Raw genomic sequence first — 22,201 nt, forward strand, 5'->3', positions numbered from 1 at the left:
TTCATTCAGAGAAGTAATATCAGTTTCCTTCAATACCACATTATGATATTATACGATGAACATTCATATACGATAATGACCAAAAAGCACACGGCTTGTATCGGACGCTCCCAACCCCCAACCCCCCCCCCCCCCACAAAAAAAAAAAAAAAAAAAAATGTCGGCCCTATTTATGATTCACAATCTCTTTGGGCATGCGTAACAATAAGTGTTACGTACACATAAACGACTAAAAGATAGAATAAGTAATTATGATTTGAAAAAAAAATAAATAGTGAATTAAGGATTGATTTGTCTTTTAGGCCTATCATTATAAGCATGATTATAAGCTTAATTCATGAATCAATCAATTGTGTAGAGTTACCAAATGTAATAATTGAGTGAACTATTTCCGTATAATGCCCGGTATTTTATGACAATGTTGATTTTGGTGAGGTATAATACTCGAATTTGCTCCTCCGGTGCAGCGCATTTACACTTATAGTACAATGTATTTCCACTATAACGAAGATAGAAAGCTGTGAAGGCATTTACATGGATCTCCTCAGGCTCAGGATTGAATCCTTTGAATGGCCCTCTTCAAGTTTTTAACTTGCTAGGCGTCATCGTACGGTATAATGGCCATCAGGGAACTAACCAGCGGAGCAGTGTCCACCATGCGTTGGCTACTTGGTTGTTAGGCCCCGGAGGTAGCAGGTTGAGGAGTCTTTCGCTAGCGCATAGCGCTCAGCTGGTTGGGTGACGCATGCGTATTCATGGCCACGTGGGATCTGAACGTGGTACATCTTGCGAACCAACATGGCGACGTCTAGTCACAGGTGCTGTGCCTTCTCTGGAAATGGAAGCTGTTTTGCCATCTCTAGTGCAGATGGCAGAATATCAGTGTGGGATCCCAATACCGGAGACATAAAGCAGCAATATACTCCGAGTTCGCACCTGTCGACATCATGTACCTGCCTTGCATGGCAGAGGAAATCACGTCGAACACATGTAAGTATCTAGTGATTCGACGAGGGCCGATCCTATTGCACTAATCGAGTTGTAGCACGATTGGCAGTGCAGTTTCAACACGCTGTGCACTGTGCAACAGCAGCGCGGCATGCGCGTGGGACCATATCCCCACCTCATCACGCCACTGCAGCTGCACTGCCACTGGGTAAATTGTTGGACTGCTACTAGGCCTAAATGTAATTACATGCTCTGATGAAGAACTTCCCATTCTATTCATTTAGATGCAAGACTTTGCACTCTCAATGTAGTTCTACACTGTAGTCTACGTCCAGTTAGAATCACTCAGATTACTTGGCGGATCCAAGGGCAAGGGGAGCACACCCAGCGACAGCGTGCTTTATTTTTTGTTACACATTTCACATGTAAAACAGAAGAAATAAAAAGAAAAAAGAGGGATGCGTACGCCCCCTATAATTTTGTAAAGGCGCCCCCTCTTGAAGGAATTCCTGGATCCGCCCTGGCCGAGATTATGCCATGCTATGCAAAGTTACAAAACTTTAAAACAAAAAAATGTAACCTTGCTTAACATAACAGTGGTGGGACACTAACATTACAAGTTAACAAAACTCCTTTGAAAGTGACAAATCGGCTCGTTGACTGTGGTGGTCACTCACCAAGAAGAAGAAGAACAGTGGGAACTCGCAGCATGCCAGTCGCCCTGGCTACCTGCCCCTGACGGAATAGTCATGAATTTGAATTAAATTTAAATTTATTACATTTGAAGTTTAACATATGTAAAAGCCAACATTTTATTCTGTATTTGGCAATAAGCATATTATAAGGCCACACCTCTGTATATGCCATATCACACATCCTGACTTGGCAACAAAAAGGGAAAGAAGAATGTGGAAGGATTCTATTCCAATCAAGACTTTCATTTTTGCCTCTTGTAAATTTTGGCAACAAACACTTCACTTGTATTCCTGCCTGGTTTTGCATGTTTCCTAACATTTGTGTGTGTGTGTACATGTGTGTTTGTGTTTAGTTTAAGAGGTATGAACTGAATGATCCAAGCTCTTTGTCAGGATTGTGAAGTGTAAATTTGAAAATAAAACTCCGGAAAAAGTGTGCATGTTTGTGATAAACTACTGCATCTTCTTGTGCCTTCATTTGAAAATTATGTATAGTTTCGTTATGTTCTCTGTAATCCAGGAAACTCGTAAGAAGAAGAAGAGGAAAACAGAGAAGAATGCTGCATCAGAGGAGATAACTGAGGTTGATGACCTGTCACCTACCAACCTATTGGCCCTTGGAACAGTAGCAGGCAGTGTGTTACTCTACAGTGTCTTAACTGGGGATTTACAGTCATCACTGGTATGTAACTGACTTGCAGTACATTAGCAATGTCTCTTTTAAGCAGTGTTAGTGTTTCCACAATTGACATGATTTTGTCTTTACTGAAATTGCTTGTGTGGTACCAATATTTACCGAGATAGTGATGTAAATAGTGATGGATTGATTGTATCCAAAGTTTTTTACATTTAGAGTCATGATACAACAATGGTAAAGGCCTCATTTTGTACCTGTACATAAATGTTTTGAAGATGTGAATGCATCTGCTCAAGTTTACCAAGACTTATACTACATTTCTTTTGAAGACTAATAATTGTTGCTGCCCAAGAATGAGCAACTGAACTAACAAAGAAACTTTCCCAGGCCAACACTTCTGTCACACATCATCTTCTTTATAAACAGGATGGAGGCCATGACGACATCATTAATGACATCTGTTGGCACCCAAGTGAAGACACCCTGTTCAGCTGCTCTGATGACAGGCAAATAGTAGAATGGGATGTCACCAACAGGACAGTCCGGAGGTAATGAGAAGTGATAATGCAACAAGGAAGTTGTACCATGTTGAACTTCTGTGGGTGTTGAAGAAATAGGGACTGTGCATTTGAAGTGCCCTTTAGTAATTTCTCTCTTTTTTTTTTCCACCTCTTTGCGTTTACTTCACCATTAGTCATGCTGTCAAGTGTGAGATAAGGATGAGATCCTATCAATACCAAATATTTAAAAAGTCAGATTCACACTTGTGCATTAGGTTGATGTGTGCATGACAGCATCCTGTGCTGAGTTGAGGGTAGTGGAAAGGCTTGTAAATGTCACTTTGTTTCTCCTCTGAAAATAAAGAGCTTTTAGCATTCGATCGAGTTCCTGATATGGATAAGTATCTCTCAGGTCCATTACAAAACTTCTTGTCTCATTTCTTGTGACTGTGGATGAATGCTTCAAGAAGACTTGGTATTTTAGTGATTGAGGGATATGAGGTATTTTTTTGTTTGTCCCAATTCGTTAGAGAACTAGTTATGGATTCTAGTCAAATTGCATGGTGTATTTCAAGAATCTTTTAAGCCTTGATGTGGCATACTCTACTAGGTTTTAAAAATGTTACCATGTTCAGGTGGAAAAAATATCCGTGAAAATGTATTTGTGCCTTTTTCACGATGGGGAATAGGGATGACTAGGATTGTGTCAAGCAAACGTGGAAAGGGTTACCACAACATCTGGATATGCAAATTATTGTCCACACCGATTATGATGTTGATGATGATGATGATGATTATCATTATTATTATTTTTATTATCATCATCATCATCATCATCATTATTATCTATGCTGTTGTATTGTTGCTACATACCAAATGACTTAACTATCCGTTGAAACTTTTTCCCCTAGTAAATGGAAAGGGGACAAGACGTCGGTTCATGCTATTTGTATTTGTCCTGGTGGGGAAACTTTGCTGAGTGCAGGAAGGACAATTCAACTCTGGAATCTTCACACAAGAACCGTTCTGAAGGTATGCAGCTCTGCAAGATATTGAAGATTTGTGGTGGCATATTGTAATTTTCTTGCACAGTTATGTCCATACAGTCAAACTCGGATACCTCGAACTCGGATAAGCCGAATATCGCTTACCTCGGGGGCAAAATGAAAGTCCCGATTGTTCCGATGGAGTTTCCGTGTATTAAAATTCGCGTAGCTCGAAAAGAATAACTCGAAGTTCGGTTACCTCGAAGGGAAATCTAATGTCCCGATCTTAATTAACTTATTGTTTTTCCCAGCATGTTGCTCGAATCGAAATTGCAAACATCACTCAGCATCTCCGATTAAGCGCGCGTGAACAGCGAAGACATGCAAATGTTTTCACACTCGATTGTAAATATTCTGAGACCAGAACAATCGCGCGCCCAAGAAGAAATACCCGATACACAGCTGACAAGGAAAATCCCCAACACCTACCGAACACACGTACATGGTATGCACATAGCACCCGTGCCAATGGAGTGCTTTACGATAGCACTACGCGCTGCCCCATCATTTGCTTTTCTTTAACCACTGTGTTTTGATTTTTGATGGAGACAGTCATACCGTGCGCGTAGATTTCTCAGCCGTCGAGGCGCACCTGCTTACGTTGACAGTTATATCTTTGCCATTAATCACGCTCCACTGTGAAAACATCAATCTCCCTCGTAGTGCCTTTTTTTAAACAATTTTTTTTTTTTTTGCCTTTCACGAAGTTTACTTCCCCGAGAACGCAAGCACTGAAACTTTTTTTTTTTTTCCAGCAATGCGATTATGAAAATCTGGAAGTATAGGCCGATCACAATGAAGAATAGAATACACAGGGCTCCGCACTAAGTTTTATCGGGCCACCAATATCATTGATTTTTATTTTCTGGTGGTCGAAGGTAAAATCTGGTGACAAAAAAAAAAAAAAAAATCAGGAAAAACATAAGAAAAACTAAATCGGTCCTACTAAACATAGACAAATTAATATTAAGCATTATTGAAGTGATACAGATGCCCATGTCTAAAACAAATGAATAGAAAATTCAATCATCTTACTCTGTGTTTAAAAGATTTGACAAATAGGCGTAGAGATTATTTAAAAAGTTGATGCCCATTATATTGAGGAGGTCAAAACTTACGTTTGAAATGAGAAAATGGGAGCATTTGCTGACATTTGTTAGCATCCGACATTTGTTTTAGCATTGTAGAAAGCCGAAAGTTACCGTTATTCATTTTTAAATGTAAGAGCAAACAACCGACATTCATTTTAGAATCTTACGGAGCTGAATACTATCCTAATCCATTTCCAAACGTGAAAGCAAACATCCGCTATTTGTTTTAGCATCTAACTGAGCGGATTAATACCATTAATCATTTCCAAATGTTAAAGCAACAATCTGTTATTAATTTTTTGCATCGTACGGAGCAGAATATTACCGTTATTCATTTCAAACATCCGACATTTATTTCATTATCGAACGGAGCCGAATGTTACTGCTGTCCACTTCCGAAAGTGAAATGAATCATCTGACAATTATTTTATCATCGCGTGGAGCCGAATGTTACTGTTTTTCATTTTTGAACGTCAAGGCAGACATCAGACATTTTGGACCATGAAACGTATAGCTGAATGTTACTGATATTTATAATTTCGAAATGTACCGTAGCAAATATCCAATATTTTTTTATCATCGTATGGGGCAGAATGTTACTGCTGTTCACTTCCAAACATGCCAAACGTAAAAGCAATCATTCGACATGTATTTTTAGCATCTTCCGGAGCTGAATGCTATTGACATTTACTTTCGAACGTAAAAGCACACATCCGGCATAAGTTATCAGCGTACGATACGGAGTTGAATATTATTGTTATTCACTTCAGAACATCAAAGCAAACATTCGACATTTATTTTAGCATCTTCCGGAGCTAAATGTTATTGCAATTTACTTTCGAACGTAAAAGCAAACATCCAGCATTTATTTCATCATTGTCAGGAGTTGAATATTATTGTTACTCTTTTCCGAACGTCAAAGCAAACATCAAACATTAATTTTACCATTAAACGCAGCTGAATGTTACTGTTATTCATTTCGAAATTTAAAAGCAAACATCAGACAGTTATTCTAGCATCATATGGACATGATGGAGCAGAATATTACTGCTATTTTCTTCCGAACATAAAAACGATCATCTGACATCTATTTTAGCATCTTCCGGAGCCGAATGCTATTGCTATTTACTTCCGAAAGTATAAGGAAACATCCGACATTTATTTAACCATCGTACGGAGTTGAATGTTACTGTTTTTCATTTCCGAACGTCATAGCAAAAATTCGACATTTATTTCAGCGTCTTCCGGAGCCGAATGTTATCCTTATTCATTTCCGAACGCAAAATCAAATATCTAACATTAGTTTTAGCACCATACGGAGCTGAGTCTTATCGTTATTCATTTCCAAAAGTATGAGCAAACATCCGACATTTATTTTAGTATCATACCGAGTCGAATATTACCGTCATTCATTTCCACAATTAAACGCAAACCCCTGACATTTATTTTAGCATCTTACGTAGCCGATTGTTACCGCTGTTCATTTTCAAAAGTAAAGGCAAACATCCGATTTTTTTTTTTGATTTTTTTTTTTTTGGTGGCGCGATCGGGCCACCAAAATCTTTATTTCTGAAATTTTGATTTCATTTCCGATTTTCACTCAATTCATTCATATAAAAGTTGATTCAATTCAAATTGACAAGCATGCAAACAATCAGTAGGCACTATAACAGACATGTTGAACATCGATAAACGTCGAACATCGATAAACATCGGATAAGTCGAAGAAAATTCGACGTACGCGTACCTCGAAATTCGCGTACGTCGAACCATTTTCTTCAGTCCCGACGAATTCGAGGTATCCGAGTTTGACTGTATTTAAAACAAAGGGGTCGAAACTAACAGTATGCAATGTATCAGCGCTTCAACTCTATGTGAAATGAACATGAAAGAAACTAGGTCTCACTGTTCCTTTGTGTTAAATTTGTTATAGATTATAGCCTGGCAACTGAATCAGTGATGAGAACCCATGCACCACGCATACATGGCCATGACTGAAAAAACATGTCATTACCACAGAATCTCCTGAGATTCAGAGCCTGTCAAGTCACCTCTTATTTCATTTTCACCCATCATTTCATATGTTCTAGTATTGGAAAACATTTTTTTTTTTCCGCAAGAACATCCTATTTGAGGAGCTATTTCCCAAATTGAATTGCATTTATAAGGCGCTTTATACTGTTTTTTCTAATCTTTTTGCATTAGTATCATAGCACAGTAGACATTTGTGGGTCCTGCCTTCAGAAATTCTTTATGTGGAGGCTAAATGGTGATTTGTCTCTTATGCAACAGAAATACACAGGACATGCCAGTCATGTGACAAGACTAAGAGTACTTCCTATGTCATCGAGATCTGAGGGGGCTGATCCACTCGAGGCAATAGAGGGCCTCTACTTCATGTCATCGGCAGCCAGTGACAGGATTGTCAATGTGTGGTATGTTCTCTCTTGCTGTTCAGGAGTAGATGCCCAAAAGGAATAATGAAGCGTTATTGTGCCTTTTTTTCAGTTACTTGCCAGGAGTAATCTCTTGTGTTTGTATCACTTTTCAGTAGTGATGTCATATTGACAATGTTTAATGACTGCAAGCAGTTTAGAGATCAAATTGAATTGGACTGTGGTGTCATATTGACAATGTTTAATGACTGCAAGCAGTTTAGAGATCAAATTGAATTCGACTGTAGACATCTTTATACTTGTATTTATGATTTTTTTTTTCACATGCTCCCATGAAGATTGACAATTTGGATTGTAAGAGATCTAAATGTGTTGTTTTGTTATATTTTAGGCAAGTGAAAGGGGGAAGTAAAGACAAAACCTCTCTGGCTTCATTTGCTGTGCCTGAAGAACCATCAGACTTTGATGTCTGTGTGACTGCAGATTCGGTGAGTCATACCTGTGTATGGATGCATTGAAATGAAAGTCAATAAAAAAACATTTATTTGGTGATTCGGTGAGTCATTCGGTTGTATTATATCTTTGTATGGTTACTTCGAACTGAAAGTCAATAAAAACATTAATTTGAGTTCACTTGAAGATATTTTGCCTTGGGTAATATTTTTGGTTGATGTATCAGTGGTTCCATGCAAAAACTTTGTCAAGTGAAATGTGCTGGTCATTAAATACTACCACAGCTTTTGACTATCGTGCCATTGTAATTGCTACAAGTTTGCATACATATATGAAGAAGCTAAATAGATGATCACAAGGTTCAATGCACTTAAAAGTGTTTTGTCACTCTATATGAAAAAAATATGTACAAGGCAAGAAATCATTTCTCGATCCATAACTTCATGAAAAAATGTTGAAGCAGTGTAGTATCAGTTTCATTATGGCATAAAATTGCACTAGCATACCTTCATAGCACTGATGTTTCTTTCTGTCACCAAGGTATTGGTTTACATCAATTTAAAACAAACTTTATTTGATATGTTATTTGTATTGCTCAGTCTGTGTGTGTCACCTAGTATGAATTATTCCTAATCAGTTCTTCATTATTTTCTCTCCTATCTCTCACATACCAGGTGGTATACACATCTGTCATCACCCAGTCTGGCCAGGTTCACATTTTTGATACTGTTTTAAATGGGTAAGACCCTCCCCCCCCCCCCACCCCCATCCCCCCACCCCCATATAATATTTTTTTTTTGACAGCAAATGACAGTTTACGTGATTATATAAATCAGAAGAACCACTCAAATTGGATAACAAAACGAGTGCGTAAGTTGACTTTGAAGTGTAGATATTGTTTTGAAAACTTCCCAGAAAATATTTTTTCACAAATATTGTTTTTTCTGTCCCCCATGGTATGAAAGAAGGTATCATAGGTAAACACTGCTCACAGGTAAGATGTAGACAGTATGACTACTGAATTTTTTGGAAACGTAAGAAATTGCCTTTCCTGTTCTGCATACCCATGTTTTCGATGGTACTAGTATGTACATTGTTTTAAGAATATTGGGTTTCTAAGAAATTGTCCTCATGATCAAAAATACATTGGACTTTACCGAATAGGGAATTCTCGGCAATAATTAGCCAGTTGTGGTTGTGATGAAAGCGATATGGCTCTTGTAAAGATTGTCATTGTAAGCAGCAGTGAGCCTGCTGATGGTTTTGAGTCTCCAGAGAAGCTTTGCAAATGCAGGCTTCAACCTTCAGCGATGTCTTCAGTGTTTATTGATTTATGATGTTGAGGAGGGGGCAAGGGTGATTTTACTGTGCAGCCATTGTATGTTGATCCAGCTGTGCCATCTAATGCATTGAGCTTGCTCTATAAGCAAACAGTAGATGATTTCATGTGCAAGTGCTTGTCCAGTCTCAGTCTTACCTTTTTAACAATACGTTTTTTCCTGCTCGTGTGATGTACAGACGTGCATGACCTGTGCCAATGCAGTATTTGCCCACCAAGCAAACTTGAACACATAAGATATTGCCATGTAAATCTGTTTGGAATTCAAATGTTTGTGAGAGATTCAGAATTTTTTAGTTCTGCAGCCCTATGTCCAATCATGGTCTGAAATGTGACATGAGCCAAATGCAGTAGTGTAATTATTTAATTTATTATTATTATTATTTTTTTTTTTTTTTTTTGGTACAATACCAGCAGGAACTGGTGGATATCTTTGTGTTGACAGAAATGTGTTGAGCAGTCAATTGTGATGTTTTATTATTGCTTGCATTTATCTGATCTATCGGTAGTGGAGCTCAACCTGTAATGCAGCCATTTAGGAGATAACACAAGCACCCACGTGAAGTCGGGCAACTATGGTGTTAGTGTGTTTCATTTATGAAGCAATTCTTATGTGTGTTTATAGCTATGAAGCGGTAAGCTAAGTAGAAATGTGTGAGCTTATTACTATGGAGTGTATTTTGTGATCATTTTGTGGTTCAATTGTAACAAACACCAATTTTAACCTATGTTCTCTGCATGCAGGAGTGCCAAGACACCTTTCCAAGCCAATCATGTAATCACTGTGGCAACAGCAGGCAGCAAGCAATCTGTGACGAGACCCATTCCAATCCTGACAGCTCAGATTTCCTTGGTGGATGGCCAACCTCAGATATTATTGGCCTATGGCATCACCCTAAAGCCATCTTTTGAACCAGTAGTAAGTGTAGTAACCAGTTGCCTTCCGTGATTTTTGATAACATTTATAAAATTTGATAAAATTTTGATAACATACCAAGCTTTAGCCCAGTAAAGCTCTGTTATCATTTTTCCTGTATTTCTGCCACTTTCAATATGCATGATCTGAAAAAGATTTGCATCACTGTATCTATTTTTGTGTGTTTTTCACAGAAATTTGTTTCATGGGAGAAGGAGATCTGCTTGATACGAGAGGCGAGCCTTCATTCCAGCAAAGACAAGGGAGCGGGTGACAGGGTAAGCTGAGTGATTGGAATGTACTAGCCCTTATTTTTGACACCCACCAGAATTTGAAGATTGTATAGATATGATTCAAATTCATGAAATTCTTCCGTCGAGATGTTTTCATCTGCTTTGATATAAGGATTAGAATCAACACTTGCTGTCGGGCGAAAGCTCGGTGGTCTAGTGGAGATGACGCCTGTCCGGTGATCAGGAGGTCGTAGGTTCGAATCCTGCTGGAGTATGTACGCCCATGATTTTTTATCATGGCTACTACTAAAACACTGATCAATTCAGTGCTTATTTACGTCGATGTAGGGCAATTTGTCAATCAGTTGCAATGAAAACATCTCGACGGAAGAATTTCATGAATTTGAATAACAAAGCAGTACCCGCTGCATTCTATAAGGATTAGAACCAACACTTGCTGTCGGGCGAAAGCTCGGTGGTCTAGTGGAGATGACGCCTGTCCGGTGATCAGGAGGTCGTAGGTTCGAATCCTGCTCGAGTATGTACGCCCATGATTTTTTATCATGGCTACTACTAAAACACTGATCAATTCAGTGCTTATTTACGTCGATGTAGGGCAATTTGTCAATCAGTTGCAATGTATAGATATGATTGGAAAGACAAGTTGACTGCATGACCTACAGGGATGTAAGTTCTCAAAAAACTACCTTGTATTAAAGTCTGAGATATGGACTTAGTCATTGGATGTAATGACTATTCAAGTGTAGCAGTTAAAGGCTTCTATTGTAAAATTGGAGTTGATCAATTCAACGAGGATTCTCTGAGTGAACATCTTTTTGCTGAATCCTCAAGCGCATTAAATCATTGGATTCTTCTGTCTCTTATTTGTCTGTTACCTAGGTGAAGCAGCCTCTTACTACCGGTGATGTGACGGTGTTGGGACCAAACAACATGGCTCCCAGCAGGCCGATTCAGGGTGTGAGTGATCCAACCAAATCTGAGAGGAGAAAGGCTAAGAGGAAATCGCTCAGGACTGAGGTGAGACACTCTTTTCATGAAGAGATTCTTAAGAGCTTTTTTCCTGGATTTTCTACCCATGTATTTTCTTTGTAACTCACATATATCAAACATATAATAGCAGATATATATGTATATATATATATATATATATATATATATATATATACATATTTATACTTTAACACAGATAAACAACTCTAGGAAGACAGCTTCTTCGCACATCAAGAGGAGGCAGCTTTCTGTGTAAATTATACTTTCATATTATATACATACCAATCAGAGAAAATGCTCCTGTCTCACTTTCTGACATGCCTAGAGATACTGATGTTACATCACTCACTGAGATACGAAGAATGCTGTAATGTACCAATAGCAATAAAATTGTGTTACGTCTGCATGGTGTATGAGAGTTTGTGTCTTTGCTTGTGGTTTGATGTGTGAGCTCTCAAGGATTGATGGTGAAGGAAGTATTGGCATAGTGTGTGGTATCCGTGATGTATTATGCAACCTCTGTTCAGATACATACCTGTGATTGTGCCCTTGTGCAAGATGACAGCCGTGTAACAAACAGAGGGAGAGAAAAACAACAGAACTAGCTCCACCTGTGTCGGCTCACTCCATGCCGAAGACAGACTATTTCAGGTTCTACAAAATGTAATGTTTCTGATTATGATTTACGTGGCATGAAGGAAGAAGAAAAGCACATAATGTATGGTATTTTTTTTACTGATATCCTGTCCAGCTGAGCATGGAGGACAGGTTGAATGCACTGACCATAGCTCAGGCCAGGCCAGATGTTGACAAGAGCCAGCCACCTAGAGCTGACGTCATGGTTACCTTGCTGTCTCAGGGACTGCAGAGTCAAGACCACGAATTGCTGGATGTGAGTCAAAACCAAATTCATATTCCTCTTCATGGGCCTTTCCCTGTAGAGTAGTTGCAGAATAATGTTTGTCTGTTGATGGCTAAATTATCCTTCCCTCCTCCCCCCCCCCCCAATAAAATATAGAAATAATAAATTAATAAATTGTAACAAATATTGCATGTACTACAATCTCTACAATGAGTGATTTGGGCCTCTTGATGTTTTTGAATTATACGAGGTATTCATTGTTGTTATTATAAACTGTTGTATTTGTTTTGTTAATTCCTGAGTGTTTCATTTAACCAAAGCTCTTCTGTGTATACCCACACACCCTCATACACAATTACAAAAATCCTCTGTTCAAAGACATAACTGTGATTGCGCCCTTGTGCAAAATGACAGCCGTGTAACAAACAGAGGAAGATGAAATAGAACCAGCTCCACGTGTATCAGCTTGACTTGTGATGACTACACACTAATTTTGGTTCAACATTTCCACTTTCAAATGGTGTAGGGCTGATGTTACAGTTTATTACAACTATTGTTTGCTGTTAAATATACATGGCTTTCCTATAGAGTTTGCTGAGATATATGTATTAGTTTAATGTAAGAACGTTGCTACCCATAGAATTGATGTGATCATTGCCAGATGTCTCTGGCTGTAGAATTTGTTTACCATGAGAGGTATGTGAGTAAAAGTGTTAGTGTGTGTTTATGTCTATCAATTATGTGATGCGTCCCTCTGTGTCTTTAAAGGGTGTGTACAGTTCTGGTCGAGGTGAGGATTTAGCTTTTAACGTTTTGCGAGATATTCAGAAACCACTTTATGAGATGTCAAAGAGCATGCAATTCTAAGGGGTATCAAAAGTTTATTCGATGAAAATCGGTTTTGAAATGGCTGAGATATCCAAAAACGAGGTGAAACAAAGAGATCCTAATAAAGTTGTGGCATGTCGCCTTTTATTATTAGCACTTTTTTGGATATCTCGGCCATTTGAAAACCAATTTTCGTCAAATAAACGTTGAATCCTTCTTAAAATTACATGCTCTTTCATATTTCGTAAGAGGCTTTTCACTATCTCACTTAGGAATGTTCAAAACATGAATCCTCACCTCAACCAGTACTGTACAGTCCCTTTAAATTCATGTAGGGACAACAAAATATGCGTTTCTTCAGTTGCTCTACTTTCTGATTGTTATTCATAAAGCAGTGTATTTTGATTTGTAGTGTTTTTCCTTGTTGAATTTTAGTTTGTTGCTTTGAATGACACTCTCCCCCTGTATTTCACTCTGCAGAGAGTCTTGAAACAAGATCGACCCAAAGTGATTACCAACACCATTCAACGTTTGCCTGTTCCTCTCATTGTTCCCTTGGTTCAAGAGTTGGCAAGGAGAATGAACACTGCCCCACAGAGGTTGGTGACTGATATTCGTTGGCAGTTTTATTATGATTTCAATTTTAGTAACTTCTGTGGAAATCTTTCATTACCAGTTCTGGTGCAGGAACTTTTTATTTTTTATTTTTTTCGTAAAGAAAATATCTACATGTAGCCTGAATTAAAAGTTCTCTTTCCTCGAAAAAAAAAAAAAAAAAAAAAAAAAATCTGATCATCATATATGTGTGGCATCCCTTTGAATCCTGTATATTTTTGTTTGTATGTTTATGAATGCATGTGTATTTTTAGGTGATACGCTATCAGCGTATCACCTATTGTGATTGTCAAAATCTCTCTTTATTTTTTTTTATTCTTCTTTCTTTCTGGACAATTTTGTGTCGTCAATATCTCAAGAATGACATTACGAAATAACATGACATTTTCAGTCAACATGTCTCATGACAAAATCTAGCCACAATAAGGTTTTCATGACAGTTACATATCTATGACGTCATCTAGGCGCCATTTTGTGATTTTCGGACCTTGTCACATGATCGATCATAACTTCATAACTAGATGTCATTTCTGTATCATTTTCGGTGGACATGAAGTTCAGGTCACGCTCTATCTTACTTTTTAACGCTAGTTACACAGGTCATCATTACGCGCGCGTAAGCGCGCGTCAAAATTTTAAAAGGCTCAAAACGACTTCCCAATGGGAAATCTCGAAGTTTCAGACAATTTTAAGCGTTTCAAACATTTTCTCGCGTGCGCGTCCGTCCGCGCAATTTCGCGCGCAGAGCCCGTAAGCAACATGAAAATGCAATTTTTTTGACTGATTTGGATTCCTGATACTTTGAGTAATAATATCCATTGATTTCCGATCGATTACGACCTATAACAAAGGAATGCACTGGCGTCAAAGTTCAAATTCCGCGTGCGCGTCTTTCTGCAAATATAGTGAAAAAACATGTCTTTGTTTATTTCGCCATAGCTCTTTAAATCGTCCGTTGACCCTATATTTCTATTGCATATTACAAAAGTATATGAATTGTAAGTAACATTCCAAGTATCAGTATTGCCAGGAATACGCGATGACGTCATCATATCGTCATTTTAAATCAAAAAAGTGGAATTGATTTTTTTGAGGTACTGTTTCTGACACTCATTTGCTCGTATCTCTGTTGTTTAAGCTCAATATTACCCCAAATTCAGATATGTTGCACTTTGAACATTTGCCTTTCAAGGCCATGTGATGGTTTTGAAATATGATGACGTCATCATACTAGAAATTGTGATTAAAGGTAAAGACTCAAAATCAGACAAGTTTACGTGTTATGTCTATGGGAGGTGATTTTTTTTTAAACCATGCATTGACTTGACAACGTTTAAGCACCTTTACCTCATCTGATTTTACTCCATTTCCTCTGAAACATAAATATGTTGTAGCTGAGACAACAAGCTTTAGTAATCATGCATTTTATGTTTTCAAATCTCCTCATCAGGTTGACAATTTTGCAATTTAAAACTGAAAATTAGAATGCAATCTGTACGGAACGATTCCCAATTTTTCTTTGCAACTGTATATTGATCGAATCCACGCTGCCACTTGTGGGAAGTTGAATAGCGCCATCACAAGTCAACACTGTCACGATAGTATTTAAATTTAAGTTTCGCACTCGATCTTCAGGACAGCCATGTGGCATAATCGGTTAGCGCGCTGGTTGTTCATAACGCCATACCGGAAGGCGAGAGGTTCGACTCCCGCAGGACTTTTATCCGTTCTTTCTTTTTTTTTTCTCTTTTTTTTTCGGCAGTTCAGCTTTACTCCGATGTCATTTATCGTATTACTTTATCAAGTGTACGTAACCCGTGAACACGGCTGCTCTATTTCCCTTGTTTTGTATTGGAGTTTGGAGATTGGGTTTGCTTCATTAATTTTGTCACACTTAATGTTGTAAATTGCCCCTTGTTACAGTGTCCCGCTTGCCACCTTTCGTTTGCTCTTTCCTTTTCTCTTCATTGGTTATTGTTATACTGTAACAGGATAGGTAGGAACATGTATGTTTAAATAACTTGCAGGAATGGGAGCTGAATTGATTAACTCTAGTCCAGGTGTATGGCGTCTCGCTCATCTCTTTGAAATTCCAGGTTGTTATTGTTTGACCCAATAACGAAGTTGTAGACAGGTTATATGTTGTTATAGAGGTATCTTGTGCCACATGAATGGAAAGCATCACTGTTTAGTAGTAGTAATGAACTTTTTCATGTTGTATATGGTATAAATATTTAAGATATATATATATATATATATATATATATATATATATATATATAAAGATTAAAGATAAATTTCACATCCAATCTTCGGTACAGCCGTGTGGCTTTATAGTCACTTAGCACGCTGCATGGTCATTATGCACTACCTTAGGACGAGATGTTCGAGACCCGCAGGACGCTATCATTTTTTTCTCTCTCTTTCTTTGTGTTTCTTTTGGCAGTTCAGCTTTATTCCGATCGATGTCATTTATCGTATTATCTTATCAATTATACTACCCCACGACACACAGTCGCTCAAGTTCCTCTTTTTTTTTTTGTCGGAGGCTCTAGGTTGGATTTGCTTCATTTATCATACGTATTGTTTAAATTGCCCTTGGTACAGTGCCCCGCTTGCCACCTTTCCCTTTCCCTTTCCTTTTCTCTACGTTTGTTCCTGTTATATTGTCACAAGACAGGTCGGAAAATAATTTGCATAACTCAACTGGAGCAGGAATGGCAACTGAATGAATTAACTCTAGGCCAGGTGTATGGCGTCTCGCTCATCTCTTTGAAATTCCAGGATGTTATTGTTTGACGCAATAACGGAGTTGTAGACAGGTTTTATGTTGCTATAGAGGTATCTTGTGCCACATGAGTAGAAGGCATCACTGTTCAGTAGTAGTAATGAACTTTTTCATGTCCCTCCATGTCAATTATAGTGTGGTTTAAAGGGGTTGTGTGTCTATCTGCCAAAGAAAAGGAATAACTTATTTTCGTCATGGCTGTTTCTCTATACGTAGCCGTAGGTAATGAGTGTTGTTGGTATCTGAGCAGTGAAGAACAGAGCATCAGGCTAAAATCCCCCTTAGTTATACGCGCTAAGCGTTCAATTTGATATATCTTTCTTTATGAAGTCAATCCCTGCTAATGGAGTTACAGAATTATGTTATGACACGTTTCACTGAAAGTTTGTAAAGCAAAGTTTATGGACAAGGCAAGCAATTGTACATGAATATACCTACCATTGATTTCAGAGGGAAATTATGGTATGCATAAATGTAAGGGTATCATTGCTTTGGAATTGCTGAGACAATATGCTTGGCACGAGGGCTTCCACTTCTAATAACTGATCCCTTTGAAGATGTGTCGGTCACGGGTGATCGTCATGATTCATCTTTCACGTAGAAGCTTGCGTTCCACACTCTTGGTTCAAGAAGACTTACCATCATACTTCAAATTGTTATTAAAGGTAAAGACTCAAAATCAGACAAGTTTACGTGTTATCTCTATGGGAGGTGATTTTTTTTTTTATGTGCATTAACTTGACAACGTTTAAGCACCTTTATCTCAGATGATTTTGCTCCATTTCCTCTGTAACTTAAGTGTGTGGTAACTGAGACAATAAGCTGCAGTAATCATGCATGTTATTCTTTGAAATCTCCTTATTAGTTTGACAATTTTGCAGTTTAAAACTGAAAATGAGAATGGAATGTGGACAAAACGATTCCTGATTCATCTTTCACATACATAAGTTTACGTTCCTCTTTTTGTTCTCGTCGAGACGTATGGCCGAGTGGTTAAAGGCGACGTCTCAGAGACGTGAGGTTGCACACGTGCGGGTTCGAACCCCACAAGATCACGAAACAAAATACCTAGCTTTTTTACTTTTTTTTCTTCAATTTTGTATTACATATATCGTCCATGTAGAAATCACATTCGTATATAAACGCACCTATACACACACACAGACACACACACACACACACAATATCCCTCTGTTTTGTGTTGGAGACCACATTGCTTCGACTGCTGCAGAATGTTGCATCCTGACTCTGTCAAATAGTATGTAATGACGACAACGGAGGTGTTGTACTTTGAGCAATTGTCTTTCAAGTCCATGTCATTGTTTTGTACTTTGATGACGTCATCACACTGAAAATTGTGATTAAAGGCAAGGTATCAAAATCAGCCGATTATAGGTTTTATGTCTGCGGGACGTATTTTTCCGAAATTGCCAGAAATGGCACAGCGACCCCTCAGTCGTTACAAGGCCGCATTTCCTTCTAGCAATGCAATACATGTTCACGCGGCCACGATTGTTGAGTGGGCATTGACTTTTTCCCCCTGTAATATCTATACATTTTTTTTTCGGCCTTACCGTTTCCGTGGATGTCCCGTGGCCGAGTGGTTAGAGAAACCGTTTTGCATGCACGCTCAATACAACTTCAAGGTGCCTATATTACATTCTTTTCTTTGTCGATCACAGATGACCGACATCTGATGACCCCAGGCGTATCACCTAACTCGTCAGTGTGACGAGTTTCATGTCTCGTTTTCTTTCTCAATTTCCAATATTTCATACTTCACATTTTACAGGTTGTTTTGCCTCATTTTAAAGATTACAAGGACTGATTTAGTACTTGTAAATATGTTAATGTCACATTTGTTTTCATTTCAGTGGCTTAGTGGTTGCCCATTGGACAAAGGAGGTGCTGCGTGTGAGGGCGTCCTACCTGATGACATGTCCAGAGCTCATGACGAGGTTGAGCCACATCTACGAGACGATCAATACGAGGACGAGTCATGGCAGCAAGCTGAGCAGACTGCATGGGAAATTGGAACTCATGTTAGCCCAGGTAAGAAACAGCATGACAAAGTTGGATCTGAATGAGGACACTCTTTAGTCACTGTCAAATCTGTAGCTTCTCTGAACTTTGAATACTGTAAATCTAGGAATGTTCCATGCATTTTAATTTCACGAATTTTGCGAGAGCCAAGATTTGCGAAATTAAAATGCACGCAAAAGTTCTCGCCTGCGCTATATGCATTGAATGCCAGTGGCAATTTGCAAAAATTTCATGCCACGCAAAAGGCCAGCCAAATTGCCAGCCATGGAAGCAGTTTTATTGTTGCAAGTGTATTCATGCCAGGCTCTTGCCAGCTATTCACTTTCTGTGTAGTGCCTACTTTTCTCCTTGCATTCTAGTTTGATATTGAATCATTGTTGAGTTGATAATCTGTGATGAGAACCCATGCACCACGCATATATACGTTCCTGTGAATGAAAACACTTGTCAAACCACAGAACTATCTGAGATTCTTATCAACTGCAATGATGTATCAAACTGAATCCATATAGCAACATTTTATTGCAAATTGTAATTATCAGTAATGTATGAATATTGCTATGTCCAAAAAAAAAAAAAATGATGGTGGACTACTTTCTGCGTAACAGTTTTTCTCATGTAATATTTCTTTGAAATGATTCAGAGTGTAGTGAAGATTAGAATATGTTTGGTGTGGAGAGGATTTGTTAATGTTTACATTTTTTTTTTTTTTTTATTGACAATGTTCACACAACTGCAAATGACATGATTTACAACTTCTATAATGGTACACAATAGAACTTTGTCTACCACACAGTTGCGCTACTGCATATCATACATTAAGATAAAGACACAAACACAAACATTCATATATCATCAAATATCAAATTTGTTCAAACTTACTCCCCTGTGCCAGGTCTCGTCACAGAGTGAGCCAGGGCAGGCTGGTCAAGCAGATCAAGCGCTGGTGATGTATGAAGATGGTGAGTTAACCAACCCATTGGAAACCAATATTTCAGATTTTAGCAGCCTTTTTTTTTTCACAACTTCGAGTTTTACCTACAATGTATAGAATACACAGAACTCTAGATGCACTAAGACATGAAGTGAAAATAAGAGTATAAATGTGAGAAGAAGATCTGAAAGGCAAAAGAAAAAGAAAATACTTGAAATGAATGTAACTCTACTTATTTTGAATATTTGATCAGACTATAATTTCATTTTAATCACAGGCACTGCAATGAATATATCAGAAAAGTTGACCTATTATGTTTGGCTTTGATGAATGCTGATATGTATTGGAACATTTGTGCTTAGTAGTTAATTGCAATAAATCTGGAAGTTGATTGTGTTGATGACACTTTGAATTTGACTTGTGTAACTACGTCATAGGGGCTCCAGTGGATTGTAATTTTTACGTAACAAGCTGTTCAGGTTTTATTTACAGAAAATATCATTGATTTAAAATAGAAGTTGTGCTGCTGTGGGAGATTTATGCAATAGGTTTATTATTATGAGCACACTCAACATGCTATTCAGAGAACTTGAACTAGGCCTTGTTCTTGACCATGCAAATTACAGGGTAGTCAGCTGCAAAGTTTACAACCTTTATGTCACTCTTACAATTTCCATTTCAACCAGTGATTATACTTATTATCTTTTCTGGGCATACATATGAAATTAACAGTACTAATAGACAAAGAAATTGACTGATGCATTGCTTACATGTACTTGTGATTTGTACCCTAAATGAAACTGTTCAGACTGTACATAGTTTTAGTTACACCATATGTTCCCCCCCCCTCCCTTTTCCAGAATCTTCAGATGAACTGGATCTCTTAGAAGATGGCCTTGTTGGTCACTCAGAATCTGAGGTGAGTTTTTTAATTATTTCTGTGTGATGTGAATACTTCTTGTTATTTTCCTGCATTATTTGTGAAATGCAAGCTTTAAATTGTAAGTGTACATAAGAAAAAACCTCAAAGGCATTTAAGAATTTGTGAACTTTGTGTTGTTGTTGTTGTTTTTTTTTTCTTTCTTTCTTTGTCTCCAATACATCAAGTACATCCAGATGCTTAGTGCACATCTAGTCTCTGGCAGGTTTTCAGAGTTATGCTATAAATTTCTAGTCTGCATGATAAAGAATACATTCAATTCTGTGTAATCACTTGTCTGTAAAACAGAGTCTATGTGTTTGTTTGTTGTTGTTGCCAGTTTCATACCACTGTTTAATATGCAAATAATGATATCAGGAAGTTACATCAAGAGTAACCACTTTTTGAAACATGAACATATGAACAAATTGTGACCACAACTTAGTACCTGTCTGTTCAGCTAAAAGCAATTAAAGAATGTAACTTTCTTTTACCATCAAGGTGGCATTTATGATTATGTCCCATAGCGTATAGAGTATTTGGTAATGCATGTCCTTTCTATATCTCTTTCTTGTTATCTCTGTGTGTGTCTGCAGGGCGAGTGGGATGAGTTTTCTGATTCAGACATGGAAGCAGAACATCAGGAAGACAGCGATGGCCACTCAAAGAGTGACGAAGATGGAAACGAGGATGCGATGTCCAGTTCAGATGGTGGTGAAGATGACGATATAGACGATGACATCGAAGATGATGACGATGATGAAACTTAGTGTCCATCACAGAGAAGAGAGATTTGCATTGAAAATATTCTTTATATAAATGGACTTGTTTAATGATAGTGTCACGATGAGTTGACACATTTGATATGGAGGAATACTTGATTTTTAAAATCTTGATGCCAAGGATTCTACATTTTATTTGTATCATAACATATCCTGTGACTGGCCATAAACTGTATTGCAGTACTTATGCTTCGTGCAAATAATGCAAGCGAAATTTTGAGGTAAATATGGCACTTCCGTGTATTAACTGTTGATTTTATTTCTTGTTTGTTTTGTTTAGTTTTCATTTGATCATGGCCGTCTTGATTAACTGCATCTGACAGTAATTGTTTCACAATTTTTCTGAGCTCTTTAGTGTAAAAATAGGATAACTGCAAGTTTGCCTTATTGCCAACTCTAACTCATTAAACATGGGAGATGTGAGTATTCCTTTGCTTGCTTCATTGATCATAATAAATCCCAGTGTGGTTATTTAAAACAGTAATTGGCAATACCATCTTTCTGTGCTCTGACTGTGTTGCCTCTGAATGTAATGGGATGTAGAAAATACAATGTACCTGTTATTACACAAAAAAAGAATCCAATGTTCACCCCATTAATTGACATTCAAGATATACATACTTGGTCTGAAGTATAATTTTTCACTTTTACTATGGAAGAAAATGTAATTGCCTCTACTGATATTACATGATTTCACTGGAAACTTGTAGTCATGTTACATCAGTGAAAAATGCATTTTACATGCATTTTTGCATTCATAAGGATCAACTTTTGTCCACAGTATTGCAGCAACTTTTAGTAAGTCATATTTTGAAGACTAACTGTCACAGAGATTTTTAAAAAAAAAAATCAATATTTTTCACATGAAGTGGAACACTTTTGGATTCATTTTCATGGTTTTCTTGTTTTATTTTCTGTATTAAAAAAAAAATGGTGTATATATCTAGATAAGAGCTTTCATCATTACATGGCCAATGATGCACAGGCACTCTTAAATACATATTCATGGGCAGCTGCTGGTATAGATAAACTTTCTGCACACACACTGTTTTGTAACTTAAAACTAACATGAAGTACCCACCTCTGACATACATGAAGGCAATCAAGGATTTATTATCATTATTTCTTTTTCTTTTATAGCAGTAAACACTCACAATTCATGAGC

General features: G+C 37.7%; 1 protein-coding gene across 1 annotated transcript; it reads left to right on the forward strand.

Annotated features, from left to right (window-relative positions):
- Window positions 1-797: 797 nt before the first annotated feature.
- LOC140226380 (WD repeat-containing protein 43-like) lies at window positions 798-21,837 on the forward strand. The gene is made up of 16 exons (XM_072306863.1): window positions 798-990; window positions 2,164-2,325; window positions 2,707-2,828; window positions 3,692-3,812; window positions 7,210-7,352; window positions 7,705-7,801; window positions 8,441-8,505; window positions 9,850-10,024; window positions 10,216-10,299; window positions 11,155-11,292; window positions 12,017-12,157; window positions 13,436-13,554; window positions 18,233-18,410; window positions 19,297-19,363; window positions 20,196-20,254; window positions 20,851-21,837. Exons 1-16 carry the CDS (start codon window positions 799-801, stop codon window positions 21,022-21,024), a joined length of 2,037 nt encoding a protein of 678 aa, XP_072162964.1. The 5' UTR covers window position 798; the 3' UTR covers window positions 21,025-21,837.
- The last annotated feature ends 364 nt before the right edge of the window (window positions 21,838-22,201 follow it).

This window comes from Diadema setosum, chromosome 1 (genome assembly GCF_964275005.1).
Source record: "Diadema setosum chromosome 1, eeDiaSeto1, whole genome shotgun sequence".
Taxonomy (NCBI): Eukaryota; Metazoa; Echinodermata; class Echinoidea; order Diadematoida; family Diadematidae; genus Diadema; species Diadema setosum.

Bases quoted from the DNA above. Each gene is read 5' to 3' on its own strand.
- LOC140226380 (XM_072306863.1), top strand. From the start codon at position 799: ATGGCGACGTCTAGTCACAGGTGCTGTGCCTTCTCTGGAAATGGAAGC. The intron at 991-2,163 runs GTAAGTATCTAG...TCTGTAATCCAG, and splicing joins GGAAATCACGTCGAACACAT to GAAACTCGTAAGAAGAAGAA. The intron at 7,802-8,440 runs GTGAGTCATACC...CTCACATACCAG, and splicing joins TCTGTGTGACTGCAGATTCG to GTGGTATACACATCTGTCAT.